Here is a 25,513-nt window from a genome sequence, read left to right on the forward strand (position 1 = left end):
ACCCTCAGCCAACCAATTTAAATGAATAAATGGTGCCATCTACCATAAATAATAGTTTGATTTCAAAGATTTTTGTTATGAGTCGATGGTTATTAATCAAAAATATATATAAAGCTTAATAGATTGCGTCTCCCATCTTTAAGAGTTAAATGACAGACTTTCGCAATTTGTGGGTTTTACAGTCATATTTTCGCAATTTGTGGGTGTTACAGACAGTCATGGCTGGATCCACTCGCCTTTTGATCCTGAGAATACAAATACTTTATGGCGTTGGAAACGCTTCCTTCTACCTGTTACATACTCGTCAATGAACAAAATATGCTATTTATTTTTTTGAGTACGGGGTATTTATATTACAAAGAATGCATTACTCTAACTAGGTGCCAATTCTGAAATCAGGAGAGTACGAATTGATCCAAAAAAAAAAAACTGAATCCTGGGAAATATATATTCCTCGTTTTCACGGGCAATCAAGTTAATAAAGTGCTTTGGATTCGGCTAATCAAATGTATCTTTAATTTCCGCTTTCTAGCGTGGTGTTTTCATTGGGTGTCTAGTATGTTTCTGGGCAAGTGCCAATGTTACTTTGTCGACATGGCGTGCTCGACAAACACTTTGCAAACACACGCTATATATTTAGTGGTCGCACTTATATTTAGTCCGTATATTTGTGGATTTATATGCAACATGTTGCCATTCGTTTATAGCGATTTCCCGAGAGTCCCGACAACGACGAGTTCTAATTAATTGGCCGACGGTGCGTGGGAACCGTTTCTCCTTGGGCAAGGACTTTTCCCATTTCCAATTTTTCACTGATTTCACTGGCGGCCATTTGTCTGCTTGGCAAGAGATTTGGGGATAAGGCGGCCATCGGTAATCCAAGGGTCCGATGGCACGCACTGTCGTCCGCCAACTTCCACCACTTTGTTCGTTGGACCGGCAGCACCCGCACAAAAAGGCACAATTCCCCGAACTTATGGTACATATAAGTAGTACACCCGGCATACCACAGGGGATTGTTCATTAGAGAGGTGTTTTTTCGTTGTTTTTTTGTTTTTCGTTTTTCGTTTTTTGTCGAACCGAACGGATGATTTTAGTTTTTGAACACAATTTGAACAATTCGTTGGCTTTCAGCGGTGTCGTGTGTTTATTTTTGGTCTCCGCCGCAGCCCGAAGAAAACCCGAAGATGCGGAGCCGTTGCCGAAGGCGCACACATGTCCAAAAATATCACACGCAAAGGCCTGGGCAGCGCACAAAACTAGAGCACTTTCCGAATTTTTCATCAAATTTTCATATTTTACTTATTCGAATCGCCTGAATTATAATTGCAAATCTTATGCAACGCGCACACCACTGCGATTTACGCCCTGGAGCCCAGCTCCGCCACGTGCTCGACGAGGACGCGTGGAAATGGCTAGGTCTGCCATGGATTTTCCACGTTTTCCACCCGTTTAACAGCTCCGCCGCACATATAGATTCTATACTCGATGCTGGTGGGCCAGCAGAAGCACGGCGAACTTACTTTTCGTGTCGATATTACTCTCTAGACTGACGACGAGCCCGTCGGCGGCGACTACGAGTGCAGAATGATGAGCGATGTGCGATGGGCGATGGGCGGCGAGCAGCGAGAATCGCTGTTCAGAGCGAGCACAAGCACTGCGGCACGCAATACGCAGCAGCCGGCATAGTGGGTCGGAAAATGGGAAAATAAGATTTTACTTTTTACAAAGAAAACTGTTTTTTTTTCAATACCTCATAATTTTTCCATTTTTCATTTTTATACCCTTGCAGAGGGTATTATAATTTCAGTCAGAAGTTTGCAACGCAGTGCAGGAGACGTTTCCGACCCTATAAAGTATATATATTCTTGATCAGCATCACTAGTAGAGTCGATCTAGCCATGTCCGTCTGTCCGTCTGTCCGTCCGTCTGTCCGTCTGTCCGTCTGTCCGTCCGTTTATATGCAAACTAGTCTCTCAGTTTTAAAGCTATCTGCATGAAACTTTCCCAAAAGTTGTCTTTCTATTGCAGGTAGTATATAAGTCGGAACAAGCCGGATCGGACGACTATAGCATATAGCTCCCATAGGAACAATCGGAAAAATAATTGAAAAAAAATTATAACTTTGCTGTTTTTTAATTTTTTGTTTAGTTCTTCGACATATAGTAATGGTTAAATATTTCAGAATTATGGTTTAAATTTCATCAAAATCGGACGACTATATCATATAGCTCCCATACAAATAAAAAAAAATATAAAAGAACAATCAAATAATTAAGCTGCAAATCGTCATAGCTTCAATGTTTTTAAACATATACGCAAGTAAATCATAATTTTAATGTTTTCAAAAATATTTAATTCTTGCGATAGCTGCAAGGGTATATGAACTTCGGCTTGCCGAAGTTTGCTTTCTTTCTTGTTTTTTTTTATTTTAGTAACAGTACAAGTACCAAGAAACTGGAATAAAGGAATACTGGCTAAAATTTTGAAAATTTTCTCATACTTATCTTAGTTTCCAAGAAATAAATTCCAGAAAAAACAGCAGGTTTTGGTGACAACAAGGTAGAAACCTCCCTCAAGCAGTTAGAGGCTTATATGTCTGGTATATTTATTTTATAAATTTATAAGGGTATTTAAGATTTGGAGGACACTGTGCGGCGACTCTTGCCCGAGGCGATTTCTCGCCGGCTTGCCGTGTTCGCCTACATTTTTCGCCCCGCCGCTTGTTGCTTGTTTGGCCGACTTCCTTTGCCTTCTCGCTCTGATTGCTTCTCTTTGGGCCTGGCTATTTAAATCAGCTGTTTGGCAATGCGGTTCGGGAAATGCCGAGAACATGAGTCTGGGGCACACGGGGAAAACAAATAAAACATTTCATTCGCGAATCTTAAAAGGCTTTCGATATTTCTTGTATAATTGCCAACGCTTGTGTGTCGGCGGGCATTTTGTTTGTTGGTTGATTTTTTGAGTGCCTGCCAAGACGCCGCGACATTTCCTCATTATGATGCTGTAATAGACGTGGTAAAAATAAATCATATGTGGCACGGACAGGCGACCAAATATATCTATTCATTCAACTTGAACTTGTCGGGTTTTTAATGAATGAAATCATATTTTGCAGTCGCATCCGTTGGCGCTTTTCATTGGCTTTCTTCTTGCTAACTGACTCAGCCTCATTGGCTTGGATGCGATGCGTTCAGGCGGAACAACTTGAGATATTTTCTATTTAGACGGGCTGTGAATGGGTCGAAGGATGAATGGCGGCGGGAGGATGGGATGTTGAGGGTTTCGTACCATTCGTACCATGCGGCGTATGCGTAATTTGAATTAATGCGCATTTCAGAGCGATTCCTTACGAGCGGCCTGCCTGCAAAATAAACATGCAGTACACAGCAACATAAAATCACAAGTTTTTAATAGTCAGTGACAGCTTGACAATCGGTCATTTAAATCGGAATGTAAATTTGTCAGAATTAGTCAGCAAATAAGACCTTTCAGATAATTATCTTCAATTTGAATTAAAATTAAATTAATTTATTTAGTATTGACATTAAAGGAAGCTGATTGAATTTTGATTTAACTCAGCATAACTTTATTTGCCTCATCAAATTGAGTCTTCAGAGCTTTAATCATCCATTAAGAGATTTTATTAATAAACAACCTCTTTTTTAATAAAATGTAATAAGCACCAAAAAAAAGTTAAGTTTTAATAAGTGTGTCTAAGTATTAATTCAATACTTAATCTTAAACTGTATCCTAACGCCTTACTTTTAAACCACATAAGTTTCATGTTTTCTGAAGTGATTATGTATTTTTACAACTGAATATTCTTATGTCAAACATTTTTAACTCCATAATTTTTTAAACAGTAAATCGTATTGACTCTGAAATATAATAACCGATCACTGGAAATTTGTATGATTAAGAAGCAAATCGTTAATAAATCGTTATAAATAAAATTATATTTTTCTGTGCATGCGACTGGCTCTTTATGTGGATATTATTTTTCCACACAAATTAGCCGAGTGCGAGATGCTGCATTGTGGGGCTGCAGGGTAGCGATAAACTTCATTGCTTCGAAATGAATTTTGCGCAAAACAATGAGTCCCGGCCGAGAAATCGGGTCTTTCTGGTCCCCTGAACTCACTGCGGCTGCAGCGGATGGGATGTGGATGTGTATGTGGATGTTGTTGATTCCGGGCTGCATATGCGTGCCAGGACCTCCTGGCCGAAAGCTAATGTCGGCAAGATCCAGAGCGTTGTGCAGGCAGGCGGAAAAGAAGAAGTGCCAGTACCCAAACTTATAATCGGCTCCGTTCTCTATCTGTTTGTGTTGTGTGTGGGTCGGCCACAATTCATTACTGAAAGAGGATTGGGGGGTTGCGGTTCCCGGTTTGTTTATGCGTGCGGCCCCTTTGATTGTCAGCCGGCAATTTTGCCAAAGGCATAATTGCTATCTATGCTCTTTATTGCGGTCTCGACAGCTGTGTCCTGTCGGTTCCCATCTCCCATCGCCTCCTGGAAACTGCTAAATTTAATGATGGAATTTCACAGTCCTCGCTAGAGAGGCTCATGTTGCACACGGGCCCGGTCAAGTTTCGTCCCTGATAATTTGCAAATCCCTGCGTCAATGGCCATGACAATGATTATGCCAACGAGAAACTTTTCGGTCGTCATTGTTTCCTTAGTGACTTTGTGTACCTCGGACCCAACTCCGCACTTGCAGCACTCAGCCCGCCTTAGCGCTTTCTTTTCAGCCCAAAAAGTTTACCAAACAAAACTTTTCCATTTACTCGGCCAGATGAACTGTGCGAGTACTTGTGACGTGCATTTCCACGCTGTCGCCACTGAGGTTTGTTCCTTTTAACGGCTCCGGTCGCCGGCCAAAAGTCCGTAGACAAAAAAGGCACGAATGCGGGGCTGGGATGCGGAGCGGCATGTCACCTGCATTACAAAGAAAACAGCCGGCGGAAAATGCTTCGATGGCAGAACTGAAAGTGGATACCCTCCTCCCAGGTATCTTTATTTCTCTGATTAATTTTTCCTATTTAATAGCTTAATGCTCAATTTATGTTAAATTTTGTTTTGTTTGGAAGCTTTTTCTCATTGAAAATCGTATCGTATTTAATAAGTTCTATTAGCATTAGACTTCTCTCAAAAGGGAATATTTCTCAAACTAAGGGATCGCTAACCGTAGTTTTTGGATATTTAAAACCTCTTAACATACATGAGAGCAGGGACCATCCGTGCCACTTAATAAACCCTTATAAAAAAATCCCTTATTAATTTAATATAATTATTTTTTTGCTGCAATAATTATGAAACGTGTTTTTCCCCAATTTACCCATAATAATCAAATAAGAAACGAATGAAATGTATGAAATGTATGTTATCCCCAAAACAACATTAGTACTTAAAAAAAGAAGTAATTTTCTCTAATAATAACTAATAAGTTTCAAAAAAATTTTTTTTTATGAAAACCATTATTTGATCTTGCTAAAAACTAAATTAAACCTCAACAAAACTTCGTTAAAGAGATACTGCTTTCAATACACATTAAAATGTTTTAAAAACGTAATTGAAAATGAGTTTAAAAGAATTTTTTTTGTATACATTAAACATAAAAAAGAGATGATTTTATTCGCATTTACTAAAATTCTGCCTTTGAAATGTTGCAATACAGCAGGAAATATAAATATTTTCCCCTATGATCTCCTGTGGGGCAACAATAAATTTTCTTCATTCTGTGAGACAGTTTTCAATATAAAATCAAATTGGACTTTAACCTTCAGTTCTCCTCTGCTGACATATTTCTAACCTTTGTACGGAGAACTCTTTTATTATTTTAGATCCATTCTTCACCTGTAGCTCGTTAGGGAAAATCGAGTGTTCAGCCGACTGACAGTTGCCGAGTTAAGGGGCGAGAAAGTTTCGTGCCCTGGCAGCTCCGCCCGTACTTACTTGCCCCATCCGGCTATTAATTGAAGGCCCATCATGGCCAGGCTTCACTTGTTTGCCGTTTGTTGAATCAATTTGCGGCAAAAACTGACGAAGCCGAAGTGGTTGTCGAAGCCAAAGCAAGAAGTAGATTGGGGTAGGTTGTTAGAGTGGGTGTGGAATGGGAATGGGAATGGCAATGGGAACGGGAATAAATCAATCAATTGCAGCAAGGAATGCTTTCGGCCACGCCCAGTTCTGGCAAAATTTTATTTGCCCTTTATTTGCGTCGTTCTCTCATTGTTGTTCCTCGCTGTACGTACATACTATATATATTCTTTCGCCTTTGTTTTTTGGCGGAACTAATTAACTTCCATTTAAATGAAAAACGAGCTGCGATTTGTGCCCATCGAATGAGCGTCATAAAGTCAGTCAGGGGAGAATAATGGCCCGACCCGGAGTGTACACACACTAACATTCACATGTCCGTGTTCGGCAGAGCGTTCAATGGGCCGTATACGTAATTTGAGGCATCCAAACACGCCAACCCATCGCCCACGGCCCACCTCCCACCGCCCACCGAGATGCTGTTAAAATTAATGCCAGCTCGTAAGTTTTACAAGGAATTCAATTTTTTGCACCACACCCGGCAAGACGGATAGCCGTCCTGCCCTCGGAAAACTTTGGCTCGCCGGGAAAAGTGTCTCATCTCTGGGGCTGGAAAGCCATCGCCCTTTGTTTGAGTTCTGCCGCTGAAAATTGATTCGAAAGTTTTGCCATTAAATTGTCCTTTGTGCCGTAATCGGTTGGCCCTTTGTTCAGCAATGGAAATGCACTTCGGCTTTGGTATTCATCCTTTTTATGGTTTTTATTATTCATTTGTTAACAGATCTTTTTTTTAAAAATGCAGTAGGTTTCATATGCATTAATTTTCATAGTTGTTCAATAAGGTTTTTTTTTTGTAAGAATTCGTTCTTATCTCTTTTTGTTTTATACAGTTTTCTGAGTGGCGGCTTATGCTTTGAGTTTATGAACTATGCGTTTAATTTATTTTCTTTTTTTTTCGAATGAACTTACGCCATGTTAATTATTGTTTTTCCTCTCGACTACTGTACAATGCTTTCAGTTAATTATAGTTATAGATATACGAATACAGACTACATAAAATACATAACTCAATTAGTGTCATAAAAACATTCACATCCATTGGTAAATAATCCGCTTTATACACACGCACACTTAGTTGCATTAAGTTTCGATTTCGATTTCGGTTTCGATTTCCATTAACATTTAACATTAACCTAGGTTCGGTATTCAAGTCTTGTGTGTCATCGCCTTCAGCTGCTGCTTCAATTATGCTACGTTAACGTCGAACGAGGGGATTTCCAAAATCATTTATATATATAGAGGTTCTAATTTAATTGTACACAACAAACAAATACAGCAAATACAGCGAGAGTGAAACAAGCACATACATAGTCTAGCTGCAAGTTATCGTTTCTTTGTTTAACAAATATCTCTTTGGCAAAAATACAAATTGAACAACTTGATTTCGTGTTTGTTAATTGTTTTAAACATAATTATCTACAATAAGTCTTATTTATTTCCCCCGACAAGTGTGTTAGGTTTAAACTAATTCGTATGTGTAAGTATAAATACGTATTCTGGATTAAACTAAAGACAATCAAAAATCGTCAGGACAAGCTGGGGAAGACATACAAGATTTGTGAATATGCAGATGCAGATGCAGATGCAGATGCATTTGCAGTAAAGGACACGTTTCAATACGTTTCGTGGAGTAATAAGTTCGAGTGCAATCAAATAGTTATCCCTAAGAAAACAGCGAGTTCGGTTATTCCTATGAATATGTCGGGAATTCCCTGCCAAGCTCCAAACTTTTAGAGGGTATGTGGGGAGAGGACCTAAGAGTTACGAGATGCGAAATTGTATGCTACGTTTTACATCTATGAATTGCAATGACTCTCCGTGTGTATCGATATACCTGCATTTGTCCTTTTAATCGTTAATTATTTATCGCTAATCGGTATTCCTTGCGTTTCGCCTTCTGCCCAGTGGTATTGTACAATTTGAAAGAGTTTGGCTTGCTGATTGAGTAGTGGTTCGAAATTGTGTTGGCTTAGCTACTTAGGGCTACGGATCCAGTTAAATGCTAATTATTAATGCAATTTGGCAGCACTACTCGTCGAGTTGAGTTGAGTACAAGCTATACATTCACATATCTGGTATAGAGTGGGTCCCTGCTGTCCCGTGTCCTTTGGCCACTTTTCCCCCACAAAAACCCAACAGGTTTCGACTGGTGTCCAATCACAGCGCTCCTTATTTTCCCGCTCATTTAACTTTTATCTGGTCATCTGCCATGGCCATTATTCAATAGCGAAATTCCCACAGCGCAAAAGTACACCCATATGTGTGCCGACACACAAAGTTGCTGTTGCTGTTGCTTCATCTTCGTTCTTAATATCCTTCTCAGTTTTCCGCGAATTTTTCTTCATTTTCCCCGTCATCCTTTCTCTTTCTCTTTGTCTGTGTCTACGCGTGCGTTAATTTCAAAGATAATTTCACTTTTAATTACACACTCGATGTTTGTGCAGCCCCACCTCCGCAAATCCGCCGCCATCTATGCCCGAAATCAGGGCATTTATTCATTTGCGATAATCCACTAAGGACTAGCACTAGCTACACTAGTGCACTCCCCCGATCCAGACCCGGATCCAGCAATTACAGCCAAATGAATATTAAAATCCACACAGTGCTGCTGGCAATTATGCACGACGCTCGAGGATCCAAAGAACTTGGCTACAAAGTCAAAGATACGGATATTGGGAGTATGGGTATGTGCTGGCGGAGGCAGAGAGGGACCGGAATGAGATAGGTTGAGTGGTCCTTGGGATTCCCGGATTCTTCTGGTCTTGAACTGAAAAAGGAAGAGCTAATGGCAACGCAGGCCAGGATTGGCATGTCACGCTCGCTGAGCTGCGACGAGTGGCAAATGAAAACTGTTTATGTGCGGCAGCGACACTCGAATGGCACCCGGATAGATAAAGATACAGCCAGCTTCTGCATATAATGGCTGCGGGGGCGTGGCCGCCCCTTCACCCCTTCATATCTGCGATATGCGCACTTCCATGCACGAGATTGAGTTGGGCAACTCGACGAGGAGCTGGCGAACTTAAATTCCAGGGCGTAGTCTGGAAGTAGCCTTGATTTTCAGTAATTTACATTCCCTAAGAATAGTAGGAAAGTTTCCATAAAAACACTGATTCTATAGCTTTTCTTTTAAAGCCTTTAACTTAGATTAGCTAATTCCCAGTGACGTTCTTTTCATTCTGTTACGCTTCAGAGATGCCACCCTAACTTGAACAATTTTTATATTAAGTTGTGTAAAAAACAAAAACTATAGTTTGAAGAAGAAAAAATTACGAATTTCTTTAGAATTTTTTATCTGATCGTTCAGACAAGTTTAGACAATTTGAAAAGAAATCTTAAAACATTTTTTCTACTTAAAAATACACTCATACGGTTTTTCTTTTGAAGAGAAAATAAAAGTTTTCAATGTCTGCACATAAATATAGAATTTTTTGGAAGGAAAAATGTCTGTTTGCTCAGTTGAATAATTAAACGGGTCTTGAGGTTTACTTTTTAAGCAGATGGACTTAAGTCTTTTGAAAAATATCTTTAAAAACCCATTTGCCTTCTAAAATTACCCGTTTCTACATTAAATGTTCAAGTTTGAGCTTGGTAGGCTCCACTGTGTGGGTTTTTGCCAGAATGATGGCCCATTCCCAGATTTTTCAGCTGCCCCATTAAAGGGGAGGTGGCAAATCTAGCACTCGCATCTGGGATTGGGGGTCGCCGAGCGGCTAGCGGCTGTCAACCTTCAACTTTCGGCTATGGCGACCATGGCCGATGGCGCCGTCCAGGGCAATCACGTGCCCAGTCGACTTGAGCCGAAGCACTCCCCCGGGAGCTGTCAAACGGTTCTGGACCGTTTCGCGTTTTCCACCCAAGGAAATTTCAAATTATTTTCGCCTGCTTCCTGCTTCTCCTGCTGCTGCTGCTGCCGGCTAATTAGTAAAACTCTCTGCGAAATTATGCTCACTCCCCTAGAGTGACTTGAGCCCAAGCCCCAACCCCCATCCCCCTCAGAATCCTTATCTAAATAAACACCCACATTGACGTGGGTGAAGCCTTGAGAATTGGGTGGAAATTTACATAAACTAATTCGCTGGCTGATTTGAATAAGGTAATGGCGAGTGGATGCGGATGTGGCTGCCGGACAGGGGACACTAGCGACAGGGGACCCAGATGCCGAAATGGAAAGCTCCTAAACTATCTGGGATACAGTGTGAGTACGGATACGGGTACGGGTATGCTGGATAGGATGTGTGTGCTGACGTGGTGATGGCTGCTCAGAACCGGGGCTCACTGCCGGAGATGATCCGCACGGTGGTGGTGGTGCTGCTGCTGCAGCTGCTGCCGCTGCTGCTGCTGATGGCCCCAGTTCCCGCCTACAGCTATACAAGGTGTCCGTCCGCATCGGTGTAGGCCACCGGGATGCCGCCGGTCTGGCCCACTCCGCCGAAGCTGCTCATGCCCACCGCCGTGGGGTCGAAGGCTCCGCTGGTGGTCATCAGCAGGTTGTTACCCAGTCCCACGCCCGCCGGCGGCAGGTTCAGGATCTGCAGGCTGCCCATGGGCGCCGAGACGGGAACTCCCCACGTTCATGCCCACACCCACCAAACTAGAGTTGAGCAACTGCTGCTGCTGATGCTGCTGCTGCTTGTTCCGATTCGGATCCTTCAGGATGCCATGTGGCTGGCGGGGCAGCGTGGCCGTGGCCGTGGGAAGACTGCCGTTCAGGGTGGTGCTGGTGGTGAGCGTGGAGGCGCTCAGGTTGACCGGGTGCAGGTCGTGCATCATCTGCATCGGACTACCGCCCACGGCTGAGGTGTGGTGGGTGACATCCGGCTGCGGCACGCCCACCACTCCGCGCAGAATGCCTCGCCGCAGGGTGCCCGATCCGCCGGCCACCGCTGCCACCGATCCGTTGCCGATGAGCGTGGCCCCACCGTTGGTGGCCAGCGAGGTCACCGTGATGGGCTGCAGGTGCGCCAGCGGCATCGGCTGGGCGGTAAAGTCCATAGCGCCCGGGTACTCCTGGAATCGAACAAAAAAAAACATCAGAAAACAGGCATTAAAATTGGCTAGAGAATGTTAACAAAATTCCTCAAATTATTATTATTATTCGCCAACCATTTCATGTTGTTTACTGGCTTCTTATACAAAAATCTAATACTATGTATTTCTATTTATATAATATTTGGAAAGGAAATTGCGATTGTATTCAAATCATCTAAAATTATATCTCGAGTTAGAAGCCCATATGCTTCCAAACATGAGTGTTATTAAAATAAGAAACATATTTGATCCACTATCTTAAGCTGATCACAAAATAAATTTAATATTTATCATAATCAATTATAATAACTGGTGAAATTAAAATTAAATAAAAATTAATATGAAACAGGCTTAGGCCTTTGAAAGAAAAACCAAAGGGAATTTTGTTTAGTTTTTCAAAATCTTCTTTATTTTGCGCTTGTTTGGAAAACAGAAACCAATAAGTGTTTGTTATTTTCGCTTAATAATGAAACAAAAAAGAAGTGTGTCTTCACCAAAGGCCTTTAAATAGAATCAACTTTCAGAGTGAAATTTCGGTTTTCCAGTGTGGATTAAGATGGCGTAGGCTTAGCTAAGCGGCTTCATCGCAGCTCCTCGGCGGAATAGGAGCGCTCTCCTCCGACGGCTCAGCGGGAAAAGTTTTCCCATTAAACTGTCGCCTGAGATATGAAACAATGAGAAGCGCAAACAAAAGTCCGCTCTAAGCCGAGGCTCAAATACCCTGGACTCTGAATCCGTTGGCTACTTTTTTGTCCTGAAAAGACGGCATTAAAGCGAAGATTGGCACTAACGATGCCGTAATTATGACAGCGCCTTCTGCCAGCGCTCGTATATAGTACAATACAACTTCTTGACAACTTCTCAACTGGGCAAGGGAATAAAAAAAAAGCGAACTGTCTGCGAGTGGATTCGTAGTTCAATTGACATGACACTTTGTGCCAGTTGAGGAAGCTGTTCCGCATGCCAGAAGACCAGAAGTACAGAAGGACAGAATTTCGAGTCCGAGTCCAAGTTTGCAGCACGTACAACTTTCGAGTTTCAAACTTGGCCCGTGCACCTACCTAATTGGAATATTAAGGGGAATCGAGTGGCCACTATTGCAGGATTGAAAACTCTCGGGGATTAACATGGGACGGCCAGGACATCTAGCAACACATTAGGGACACAACACTCGACACTGATTAACAAGGCTGCGGCGGGACAGGGAAGTGTTCTTAAGTAGACCTGGGCGGACATTTTGTATCAGTTTACAAAGTTAAATTGTCTTCAACGAAAACTTGGGGCTTGCAGAGCTCTAGCGCTCCAGCGCTCCAGAGCTAAGCCACGACGATTTGGGGGCTCAGAGCTCAGGATGTGCCAGGGTGTCCTGGTCGCGTAAAGGGTTTGCTGCCGCCTGCAAACTTTTGGCCACTTAAAGGCTTTTGTGTGCCGCGCCTCGCTAATTCTCGGCCGCAGCTCATTATTGTTGTTACTGGGTCGGAGTTGGAACTTCATTCCGGGTAAATAGAATAACCAATTGGCATCTCCACACTGGCCATAAAGTAGGAAACTTTCCACATTAAGGCCAGCCAAGCGGCGCCGGCGGGCCAAGTCTATGAATCCAATTCAGTCGCTCGCGGAGTGAAAATTAAATTATGGCCCACTAGGAGCGGATCCCCTTATTTATTTAATCGGCAATCCGCTTCAGCTGCGTACTCGCGACCGCACCATGAATTTTAAAACAAAACACTCTCGTGTATCGCTCGCTTTGATGACAGCCACAGCGCTCCAGTGCGTAAAGTATCTGACGGATACTTCTCCCCCCTTCGCTTTCCCAGCTTTCAGCTCCTTTTTTGCAGCTGGCAGTCGGACAATGACTAGATACAGAGTTCGCCCGCACGAAAACTAATTGAATTTAAAACTGTGCAGAACGCAAGTTAACAAAGTGAACCGTAGTTAAGTTGTCCGACTGAAGTCAAGTCCCTGCCCTCAGGCTGCTCCGCTCTGGTTGCTCTGGCTCCTCCGCTGCTCTGGAGCCACATATGCACGTAGTCCACATACACATAGGGATTCCAACGGCGTCCGGCAGTCAGCATTTAACTTATCAACGCCAGCCAAATGAAACTCGAGCATTTTCGGGCTGATATGGGTGGCACTGGGTGGCACTGGGTGGCACTGGGTGTTCTGGGTGCCTTGGAAGCCATCCAAAGTTGGCAATAAAATACAAATTGCCGCTTAAATAGTTACAAGCTGGTTGGACAAAAAACACCGCAACGGATGGATGAGTGGGTGGGCTGGCATTCTCTCGTTCTGGCTTTGCCTGGGTGTGGCCACAACTTGTTTTAAATTGCATTTACTTTGGGCCACTTTGCGTGCCAATGAACGGATGTGGATACGGCTAAAGCAGCGGCAGCTAAAGTCCTTGAGGCGCTGACCCTGGGACATCCTGTTGCTCCGGAAGCGTAAATCAATCAGCTAACAGTGGTGGTTTCCCTTTTTAATGGAGAAAACACAGTCTCCATCGATTCAATAAATGTATTTTCAGAAATAAATTCAATTTGTATAGGTGTTCAAATCACTATAATGATTTCAGAATTAAATTCATAAACATTATATCTCATGTGAATTTGCCTAATAAATCAATCAAGACAATTGGTTTTTTATCCTCCAATAATAACAACTGCAGAAATAAATAATTAAACAAGGTACTGCCCAAATCATGTGACAAACTTAAATGTGAATTGTTAATTTATCTTTAAATGTGTATAAATAATTAAATATGTATAAAAAGAGTGAAAAAGAAATAAACGTGTTTGGGCACATAAAAAAAAAACATCTAAGCGTCCACATTTCAATAAATGAAAAATTTAAGTAACCATGGATTTAATAATGGCATAAGTCGCCATAAATTCAAATTCACGAGTACCTATTATCTTCAATTCTTATCAATTCTTGACTTCTTGAGATTTTTAAGTTTTGAGTGTGCTTAGAAAATCAATCAATTAAGGTGGTAATTCAATTTCAAGCTTAATGAAGGCGTCGGAAAATGAACGTTCTAGAAAACATTTCTTTGATGGCAAGTGCAATGTCAACAATTAGTCGTTTTGGTGCATGAGAGCAATATTTATCATTGAGTTTCTTCCTCGACTCAAATGCAAGTAAATGTATTTCAAAGTATTAAATTTAATATAATACTTTTCGATGGACCCTTACTTAATGATAAATGTACAAGCAAACAATTACTTTTCAGGAAAAATAAATTTACAGAAAACTGTTGAGTGAAGTTTAAGACGATTAATAATTTAGTTCTTTGTTTGAGAATCAAAACGAATAGTTTGACTTGCTGTCCAACTAACTTGTAATTCATTTAAAATATTTCAATCTCAACTTAATAAAAAGAGATAAGTGAACTTAATGGAGTTGCTGAAATAAATCAAACAGAGGAAGCCACCATAAATGGCAGCTGAACAGCCAACAGCATAAATTGATTAAGAAGCTGTTCAATCACTTTTCAGCGCTTTGTGATAAACTGGTCAGGCTGAATCGAATCCGTATCTGTGTCTATGGCCAGATTCAGTTGTGATGGGCAATTACAGTAGCCCGATGGGCAGCTGAGCTCTATGCGCCCATCCCCTCCTCGGGGACTAATGTGCAAAACGATGCTCTAACTTTGTTAGATGGCCATTTTGTTTTGTTTTATTTATTTAGCTCTGTGTGCCCTCGGTTTTTTTTTTGTTTAGTTTTTCGTTTGTTGTTGTCAAGTTTTCCAATTGAAATTTAATTTGATTTACTGTTATAAATTGTCCTTATTCATTTACTGTCCATTCGGATACGTGGCGCTGACTGAAGCTGAAACGGAGACAGATGCTCTTCGAAAAGTAATTTAGAGCTGGCCAAATGTTTTCGGGAAGCCGCACAGCGATGGGACTGGAGCGACGCTCAGCTCAGCTCAGTTCAGCTCAGCTCTGTATATTTTGTAATTTTTCTAATGATGTTTATCAAATAATTCAATTTGGCATCCACACAAAACATTTCTTATGTGTGGAATGGCAAAAGGCCCCGGACTTTTCCCGCACAAAGCGGAAGGAGTGGCTGCTCCATGGGCCACAAGTGATGTGTGGGGTGTGGAGAGCCACATATATCCACATACACATACACAAACACATACACATATGAGATGTCATTGTTGACCAACTAAACCGAAATTGAATTTTTCTCCCTCGTTGACTAAAAACCGCAAACAAAAGGTTTAGTCCCATGTCGAACGATGGCAAAGAACGATGACGGAGCACTGGCCACTGGGATACTGCGATACTGAACTGCTGGGATGCTGGGATTCAGTGGGCAGTGGACACTTGATACCGCCAACCACATCCACATCATTTAACTGTGTACTCTCTGGGAGCGGGACACAATTGAATAATTTAACAAATCGTATAAAGGCCATAAACATGGTCAACTGCTAAGCATAAATATTATTATATTAGCTGTGCAGCCAGATGCTGGGATATTGCTATCCAGCTGCTGCTGCTGCTGCTGTTGCAGTTTCGATTCCCCGCCACCTAATTTATACAATTATTGAGCGTCAGCCAAGTTGAGACGACACATAAACGGGCTGACTGTCATCCCACATCGGATGTCGTCTTATGCTGTCGCATTGGCACCCCTTTAGTGCCAGGAGTCATCAGGTCCGAGAAAGCGGACATTCGTGCCCTAAAAGAAGCGTCGGAAACATAAATTCCGAAAATTGATTTCCCCATGTTTATTGTGAAATTTGCGGAATTTATATTGGCAGGCAATGCGACAAGCTTCGAATGTGTGGCATCCGCCTTGAAATGGTGGGGAATGGAGCGGACATCACATGTCCTTGACTGGCTGCGATGCTTTTCGGAGGTGGAGCCCCAAATCGGGGACACATTTTGGCCCCGGCATTCCCGCTGCCGCTTTATGAGTGAAGCGCGGCCAAAAACTTTGTCGCATCTGTGGGCGTTCCTTCTTCGTCGTAAAAGCCACAATGCCACATAGCCATCTGGCGTACGCGACGTATGCGTGATATTAAATTGTTGTCTGGGGAAAATAGTGTTTACTCTGCGAGCAGTGCAACAACGTGCAGCAGTGCAGTGTACTTCGGGGGGGCTTACTTATAATGCTTTTAAGTTTGTCATTTGTCTCTACAGTGTAGCGGATTATAAAAGTCGAAGCGCGTTAAGTGCCAGCGGGGAGGGGATGCTCCGGCATCAGCAAACTCCCTATGCTCCCTCCTCGCCCAGATCGATACATGGATTTATGGACCCGCCCCGTTCGCATGGCGGGATGCAAAGTGCCAAGTGTCCTTTGCAAACTTTGGTTAATTGAGCGCAGTAATCCAGGCGACAATGGCTGGGGCGTCGGATCAAAGAAGGTAACTGCAGATGCGGGCAATTAAGCCTGGCTCTCAGCCAAATCCCCGCCTGGAATCCCCCCGAGAAGGCTGGTTCATTGATCTCACTCACCATTGGCGGATAGGACAAGTATCGGTCGCTGTTCATGTTGTAGTAGGAGCCATCTGGCGGGGGCGCCGGCGACGGGGACGGAATATAGACGCCCTTGCTTATAAGCATCTGATCATCCCGGGTCATGTGGATGGCGGCGCTGCCATTATTGTGCCTCGGGTGCGGCAGTGTACAGGCGTTCACTGCAAAAAATATCGAGATGGAAAAACGGTATACAGTTAATATGTGCTTAAGTCAAAGTGAGCTCGGTTTTATATGCATTGATGCTATTTTTTTGTGGCCATTAAGCCCACTTTAGCCTGCTCTGGGTTGATTTTAATGGCTTACCAATACCCCCCGATTCCTTTCCACTTTTTTTTTTGTCGGGTACGTGCTGCGCTCAACTGATTATTTTCCTATATTTTTTCCCATATATATATGGCCGTTGCTATGGCTTAAGCTTCGATTGCTGCCATAAGCGGAGCACGCCGTTTGCCTGGCCAGCCGCAAATGGAGAAATGCAAAACGCATTCAATTTTCATTTTTAAACTGCAAACGATAGGTTGTATATTCGAAAAATAAGCACATATATGCATCCTATTACTCGGTTCCCGTTTACGTATTCTGTTTACCAGCTAATTTTGAGCCAATTTAAAACATGCTTGTAACTTTTATACTTGCGAAAATATGTGGGCATTATTAAGAGGCTAGTATTATGAAACGTTATAAACTTGGAATGATATTTGTTCTAGACAAAAAAAATTTTCCCACAGGAATTTAATAGATTTAATAGATTTTATAGTCCTAAGAAGATCAATTAAAGTATTACTTGGCGCCCCCGGGTGGACTGACATTTGAATAGTTACCTAAATTATTTAACTGAGATAACATATTTACTGTCTATTTAAAATAAACATTATTCTCGTGAATTTTGTTAAGGTTTTCGCCCAACAAAATTTGTTGAAAATGAGAACACACCTGTGCCCATATGGGCAGCGCACGTAGCGTGCAACAATTTGCTGTTTGGTTCTGGCCGATTTCATGTGCAAACGTTTGGAAAGCAAAAGAAAACGATGGCCATTAATTGCAATGCTTGCGACATTGCTGATAAGCTCGTCCAATAAATATGCAAATGTCAATGGAGTCTTCAGTTGGCCATAAGGAAACCTGCTTGGGGCGTTACAAATTGGCCCCACATACTGACACGTTCCGTGAAAAAGCAAGCGTGTGTCAGCTGCAGAGGCGTGAATGCCGCAAACGTAACAAATTTGTAATTTTGTCAAATAGACTGTGACATCGCTGAATTTCTGAGGGTTGGGACCCTCAGCCCTCGCAACAATAATTTTCCGGACAAAGTTGCGAGTCTGCGGCTGCCTGACAACGACAAATCGAAGGAAACCATGTGGTAGACCTGAGTTTGGTCCTTGTTCATCTTGTGGCTTGTTTACTTCCGCATATGTGGGCGTGTTTCCTCAAAAGACAGTCACTCATGAATTATTGATTTTTCGATCAGCGTCACATTGTTGTGCCGGAAAGAAAACTCGAACAAAGAAGTGTATTTTTGTTCCAATTTGGGACTGTGGTAGTTGCATAATTGTTGCCCGGGTCAGGAGCACTAGCTGGAGCTGGAGCTGCCAGTTCCCAGTTGCCAGCTCATCTGATATTAATAACATTGGGCCGGAGTTGAGGCAAGAAATGTTTCACGTATATGCTGAAAAATGGGGGTCCAGCTATGAGCTATAGTCAGGGAATATCCGTTAACCAAGGGAGTTTCTAGAGGTTTTAAGAAGGTTTTGGCTTAAAGGCTTTTGCACTTATTCAAGGTCAAAAACTGGGTCAGAGCTACGGACTTGTTGCTTTTTGCCTGCTCATTAAAATGGCAACGTGTGAAAAAGCGTCTCATTAAAAGCGCGGCTTTCCCGCTTTCGTCGTATTACTGCATAAATGGTAAACGAAATTGCAACTGTTGGTGGTGGGGGGCGAGGGGGAAATGGAAAACCCCTTCGGCTGTTGGCCGTGTTCCTTTTTTTTTTTGTAATTTCACTGACTACCACCCATCACTCACTACCAAATTTAAATTCAACAAAAAACTCTGATAAAAAATGTGACGCCAACTAACAAAAACAATTTCCGTTTGCCCCGCCCGTTAAGCTCATGTGCATGCCGCCCCCCAGCTTTTCCTGTTGGATGAAGGGGAAGGGGAAGGTTAAGGGGGTGGGGGTAGTGGTAGTGCACCAGCACCCGCTTTTCCGTCCGCTTGGAACAACAGCCTTGGGCTCGCTTGTTTGAGATTCAGCTTCCGGCAAGCATTTTAATTTTTTGTGCCACGTGGGGGATTCTTTTGCACTTTCCTCTCCGGCGCTTCATTCTTGCCTTCGTCCTTTCCTTTCTTTCCTTTTTGCTTTCTTTTCTGCCTTTCTTCGCTGCTTTTGTCTTTGTTGTTCTTCTCCCACGGCGTGTTTTCTTTTCAGCTCGTTCTGCTGTGCTCTTGTTGTTGTTTCGGGCATAAAGAAAATGGCGGTACTCACGAACACCCGAGTAGTACATACATACGTAATTATGCGTGTCGCCGCAGAAACCTCGTAGTGGAAATGTGGGTGGCGGTGGGGGCTTTTGGGGGGAAAGGTGGGGGCAAGACCTTGTCATCGGCTTATCCTAGAGATGAGCCCGTGTTGTTTGTCACAAAGTGGTTTTGGGAAAAAAAAATGGGTTTGCCTGCTTAAATTATAATTAATGTCACATATATTGTAATACGACTAAAAATATTAGCACATTTTTATTTGCCAGCCATATGAATATCATAATTTATCTATTTTTCAGTACTAGCATCCTTTTTTCTGCAATAATATAGATCTTAATATTATAGATTTTCAAAATTTTGCATCACAATCAAAATGTTTCCATAATTTGCATTATAAAATGATCAAAAAATGATTGAAAGTAAAAAATTTCCTGAGCAAGGCGTACTTCGGTCATCAATAAAGCGAAATTCTTAAGCGATAGTAACTTTTGAAGTAGGAGAATCTATCGAATTATATCGTCAATAGTACCTGAAAATCAAACATTCTCACGAAGGCACCTCTAGTTTATCTATGAAGACTGGAAAAATGCCCCAGCATATTTATTTGACGCTCAGAGGGAGAGGAAAATAAGAAGAGGGATAGCGCTTTCCAAATTTTTTGCCGTTGACACAAGGTAATTGTATTTTTTATGCCAGAGTCTCCGGCACTTTTGCTTCCGGGGATAAGTTCTGCAGCTAATGTATTTTTATTATTTCTACGCTTTTGCATTTAAAATGCATTTTCTGCTTTTGTTCCAACCGGACGGACGGATTGTTATTATAGAACTCCTGTTGTTCTTACAGCTTTGATGCTTTGATAGACTGCCACGGTGTCTTTTGCTGGGCCTCAGTCTCAATCTGAGTCTCAATTGAGTCCGAGCCGAAGTCCTTGTCCTCGGCTGTTATTCTTCCATTTCCAATCCCAGTTTTTCTTGCTTAAATTCGACTGTTCGAGGCTTGAGTTTTTTTCTTAAATTAGCGCAGACCGCACGTGATTTGGATTCTGCCTTGAGGTACATACATGTGAAATCTATGGGAGGATATCCGCACACATCCTTACGTACGTCAATTGAAAATCAAGACTGACAAAAACTTTGCTCCTCAATTACAATTAAGATGGAGATGTTGTGCTGGAATTGAATTTTCAGCTCACACACTTCCCTCCTTACGCCCCAAATGCTTCGATTTCGCTCTCTGTATATTTATTTCCTTCTCCTGACCATCCCATTCGTCCTTTTGCTATTTTCGCTTCCCTTTTTTCAACATTTGCTTTGATTGCGCTGCAATCATGGCATAAAAATCAAACCAAAACGAGTGCAACCGTTGGCAGTTGGGGCACTAGAGGGTTAAGAGGGGGGTCGGTCGGTTTGCTGACGTTCTGACAGCGCGTGCAAAGTCCCAACTTTGTTTTGCCCGAAAGTTAATTATCTAAAACGTATTTTTGGCTCCATTGTCTGGTACTCGGAAAAATAAATCGTTTTTAAAACATTCTGATTTTTTCTCAGAAACACGGGAAAATGTATACAAAATGTAAAAATTAAATATAGATAATATTTAAAGTACTTTAGCAACAACAAACAAATAATACGTTATTATTTCAGTTAATTTTATTGAATTCTTTTTTTGTCCGCAATATTAAATATTAATTTTTTCCAAAGGGTTTTTAAAATATATTTAATTTTAATATAGCTTTCCCAACCTAAAACAATTTGCTTAAGTATTCAATAAAATTCTACGAAAACTAAAAAACTAAGTAGTAAATGATTTATTGGCTCTTCAAAGGGTTTTTTTTTCTAAAGTTTTCGGGTTATTTAAAAGGTGTAGATCGTTTTTGCGCTATGTACTTACCAATATTATTTGGGTATATGACTGGCAGGGTGCCATCCTTTTGGTATCTGGGCGGCGGCATATCCGAGCCCTCCACCAAATACGTGGAAGCCGCCTTTTTGCGCGCCTCATCCTGCGAATAAAGAAGGATAAAATAGCTGAGTGAGGAACGGCAGATGCGACATGGTCGGGTATATATCAATTTATAGTCTCATTCCCATCTGAGTAATGCCCCGTAATTACTGCACACTTTGCTTTTTGGCATACTTTGGCAAAGGCGTTGAAAGTCGTTGGCGCGTAATTGACAGCCACAATGACAGCGGCGACACACGGACAACCAGGACAACCAGGACATCCAGGACAGCAAGGACAAAAAGCAAGGACAACAGGGATCGGATCGGGGACTGATTTATAACACGCGCGGTCGCAGTTTACGCACTTTACATACTTTTACTTCAGCTTCTGCGGGTTAGGCAGTTGCTGCGGTTTGCCTGCCGCTGCAAGATTACCGCCATAATAAATGATTTTAATAATTTGAAACGATTTGTTTGAAGCAACTCCCCAGTCTCAGTCTCTGTCTCAGATCCAGATTTGGTAGCAGAGCCAGTTCCTGTTTTATTCTCCGCTTTAGCCCACTCGCAGGCTCATCATTATTATCATCAGCGTCGCGTAATTAATCACGACGTCTTAGCGACGACGTCGGCATTCCGCTTCCGTTTCCGCTCCGCTGGTCTGGACCCGTTCTTGGGCTTCATCTCGGTCTGGCCCTGGTCTGGCACTTCCTGCCATTCACTCGACAGGCCCTCATTTCGAGCATTGGCCATAATTGAAAACCCAGGGCCGCAGGCCAGGGGGATTTCTGTTGTGACTACCCTCAACATTTGGAGTTAGTCAGACTGCCTGCATTCGACTCGAAGCCCTATCATGCCTTTAATTTGTTTTGTGGCTTACTAAATGCTTTGTTGTGGCTATATTGAGGCCATCTTTAGAATATTTGTTTCATCTCTGGAATTAACCTGAAGCTATTTTGGTGGCTTCTAACTAATTTTCTGGCATTACATCTAATGGGTTTTAATTGTAAACTTGTGTAACAGGTTTTCATTACAAAGACAACAAAATCTTGTATCTTGAAATTGTTCAAATGTTTCTTTGATTTTTTAATAATTTCGTTGTCTGGGTTAAAAAATTAGTTAAAAATTTGAACATTACTAATTTTAGAAAAAACGAATCAAAAATTTTACAAAACTATAGATTGACATTCCTAATCTCTTTTTTTTTAATTGATGCAACAAAACATGTTTAATTCAGCATATTTTCCTTCGATAATTGATTTCTATAGCACGCAAATTAAAGTAAAACCAAGTTAACAATCTTTATAAAATTGCAAACTTTTGATACTCCCTAATAGTGAATTTGAAATCGTGCTGGTGGATACAGCAGGAAGATTAGGGAGAAAGCAATATTTAAATTGAACGACTTCGGGGAAATCACTCCAGGCTCTGGCGGTGAAAATGCCACGTGACGCCTCTGCGCCTGCAGGACATCTATTTAGCAATGGAAAATGCCTAAAATGCCAGACGATTTTCCACTGCCGGCGCTTTTCCTTCCCCACGGTTCTGTTCGTTTTTGTGCCCATTCACAAATTGCATATTCATGCTCATCCATAAAAAAAGCACAGAAACGGGGAAAAAATTGGAAAAAATGGTAGCAGAAACAGAACCAGAACCAGAACCAGAACCAGAACCAGAACCAGAAAATAGTCGGTTCGTAGGTAGATAGATCCGTATATACTCACAATATATTCCGGCTGGCTGCTGCCCTCATTGGAGTACGACTCGCTCTTCTCCGAAACGCTGGACAACGTCTCGCCGGTGACGGTGTCATTATACGAACTGGGCGCGTACATCTCGATTGTGGCCGTTTTTGCAGGTTGATTTGTAGTTTCCGCCACTGTATTCCAATGCCGGCGCATAAAAAATTCCGACGCCACCAGCAGCGGCAAGGTATGTGCACAAATATTGAAAAGGTGTAATTGGCAGTGACATCCCGAAAATTGATGATTCGCAGCGGTGCCAGATGATGGTGTGGTGTGGGGTAGTGGTGTGGGGTAGTGGTGTGGGGTAGTGGTGTTTTTTTTTTCCGATCGGGAGTTGATGCAGTGCGGCAGAAGGTGGATTCGAGGTGGCCAATTGTGTTGTAGTTGCAGGTTTTGGGCAATGCAAATCAAATGCAAATAGTCAAGATTGTCAAAGTGCCAGAAACAGGAGTGGTTTGGATATTGGTTGGGTGGGTGGGTGGTGGTTGTTCAATGGGTGTTTTTCAAGAGGGGGTGGATTCGGTTGTTTACACGGGTCGTCGGCATTGTGTTAATTATTCACATTTGTCGCAGCATTCGTTGATGTGCATTTCGATGCCGTGTCGGACACAAAGTAGTGCACATCGGGAAATATAAATGAGTTGACAGCCGGCCAAAGGTAAAAATGCAATTAAATGATTTATGATACATTTTCCGCAAAGGTTAACACGTGTTTGCCGCAGAGTGTAGTCCATTTTGAAGCACAGTCCAGTTTGCGAGTTGATGGAGTATGGAAAGTATATAAAAATAATTATGGTTATAGGATATATTTTAAAGGTGTATCAAAAGCCTGGCTGTTGCTGCTGCTGCATTTGGAAAACGGCTTTAACCCTATTCAAAAACATAAATGCCAACTTATACAAAGTTAAATAGTCGAATAAAGCCACAATGTTTTTGAAAGAATTCCGGTGTTTACTGATTCGGTATAAAAAAATGAAAACAAGTATGTCAAATATGACCGAATGACCCAATTTAAATAAACTTAAGGCAACAAAATGATCAGTAAAATAATAGTTATGTTGTAAATAACATAAGCAAATGCCTTTTTTTATACAATTTTTCCATTTACCGATAACCTTTTTGTGTGCAATCAAGGCTGTTGTTATTCTTAAGCGTTTTTTCCAGGCTGACACAGAATTTACAATGATTTCGGCCTGAGCGGAGTCAGCAGAAAAGCAAAAAGCCATAGACACGTGTGTCTCCATGTGGCCCCCATTTATCCCAGGTTCCTCCTGATGGCGATAGGTAAATGGGTAATGGCAAATGGACATTGCCCTGCCACTCAGCTGCTATCGCCACCATTGCCATCATCAGCCTCCTCAAGCTATGCAAAGATATAATGGCCCACTGGTTTCTTAATAATATATTTCCAAGGATATATAAGTGGATATATAGGGTAGCTGTGCGGCACGTCCTCCAGTTACGTGACATGCGGGGACTATTAGTCGATAGAATTGGCGTTTTCTGTTAATTTGCACAAAGAACATTGAATGTTTGGGAGTTATCAAAATTACTTTATACACGCTTACGTTTTGTATGCCGGTGCCCATGTTGGCCGATGTATAATGAATATTTAACCAATTGCAGCCGAATGTTCGAAACCAAATTGCTTTGTTCTGTCTCCATTTCGTGTGTATTTCTGTATTTCTGTTATTTGTTTGTGCTGCCGTTGCTTCAATTTGCATTTTTTATGATTGACCAACATTTGCCAGTGTTGTATTTTAATTCATTAAACATACGCACACACGAATCGGAATCTATACACTTTTGTGTGGGCTCTCATAGGTAAAAAATTAAAAATTGAAAATGCATTTAAATGTTGCGCCGCAGTTCTGAACGGCTCAGATATCTGTGTACCAGGTCTGCCGATGACAGCGCCCTGTATATGTATATGTTCACATGTGTATCCGGCAAAAGCTCACTGATTTTATGGCTTAGCGAGTTAAAAACATTTTCGGCATTTGTCAGTTGTTTTATTTATGACGACAAACGACGACAAACGAGTGGTAGGCAGAAAGGCGCCTGGGTGATGGGTGGTGGGGGCCATTTAAAATAATAGACCTGGCTTTAATCAATTAAGGCAATTAAAAACATGACCGCTTACCCACACGAGTGCATTTAAGCGAATAGAGAGCCAGAGTCCTCTTAAATGTATTTATCAAACAAATGCTTAGAGCGAGCACAGAAAAGAGAGTGATCGAATCGGGTTTGCCCTGGTATTCTGTTCTTAAACTAAATAGTAATTAAAATGTTAAGACAATACAATTTATTTAAATATTTCGCTAATGTTTAGCTCTGCTAACACTTTACTTTAATGTGGAAAAACGGACGAATGTTAACTTCACTTTTGAATTCTCTTTCTTAAATTGGTCTGGTCTAAATAGTTGTATTTTTAAATGTTACGTAAATGATAAACATTTTAATCAAAATTAATTTTTAAAATTGTTTTAAGGCAATCGATAAAAAATTATCTTTTTACATTTCTGTGAAATTATAGGCTAGATTGCTAGGATAGATTTTTACTGAGACATACTTTTTTTTAAAGAACAAGGACCTAAACTTGACCTAAGTGATAGGCTTACCATATACAATATTTAAGAAAAATTAGAGAAAAACTGCATATTTTCCGTAAGGAAAAGCAATATTTTTTCCCTCAGTGCAAGCCTGCTTCTTGGAAATGCCTAGATT

The 25,513-nt window shown here is 41.7% G+C and overlaps 2 protein-coding genes across 9 annotated transcripts in view; both read right to left on the reverse strand.

Moving 5' to 3' along the window:
• The window catches only part of LOC108149701 (ryanodine receptor), a 30,094-nt gene extending 28,508 nt beyond the window's left edge, over positions 1 to 1,586 (reverse strand). For 7 of the 8 annotated variants that reach the window (XM_041709813.1, XM_041709811.1, XM_041709807.1 and 4 more), the window contains exon 1: positions 1,008 to 1,026. The gene's annotated coding sequence lies outside the window, so the exon portion shown is untranslated. Of the gene's footprint in view, positions 1 to 1,007; positions 1,027 to 1,523 lie in introns of those variants that run through there. The other variant, XM_041709814.1, reaches the window with a different exon arrangement.
• A 6,823-nt stretch (positions 1,587 to 8,409) lies between these two features.
• Positions 8,410 to 25,513, reverse strand: part of LOC108149743 (nephrin) — a 65,145-nt gene continuing 48,041 nt past the window's right edge. Inside the window, 5 exon segments of the mRNA XM_017277528.2 lie at positions 8,410 to 10,670; positions 10,672 to 11,112; positions 16,605 to 16,786; positions 20,992 to 21,103; positions 22,766 to 22,920. Of these exon segments, the coding sequence (XP_017133017.1) occupies positions 10,470 to 10,670; positions 10,672 to 11,112; positions 16,605 to 16,786; positions 20,992 to 21,103; positions 22,766 to 22,920 (1,091 nt within the window). The 3' untranslated portion in view covers positions 8,410 to 10,469.

Source organism: Drosophila elegans, unplaced genomic scaffold (genome assembly GCF_018152505.1).
Source record: "Drosophila elegans isolate 14027-0461.03 unplaced genomic scaffold, ASM1815250v1 contig_520, whole genome shotgun sequence".
Lineage (NCBI taxonomy): Eukaryota > Metazoa > Arthropoda > Insecta > Diptera > Drosophilidae > Drosophila > Drosophila elegans.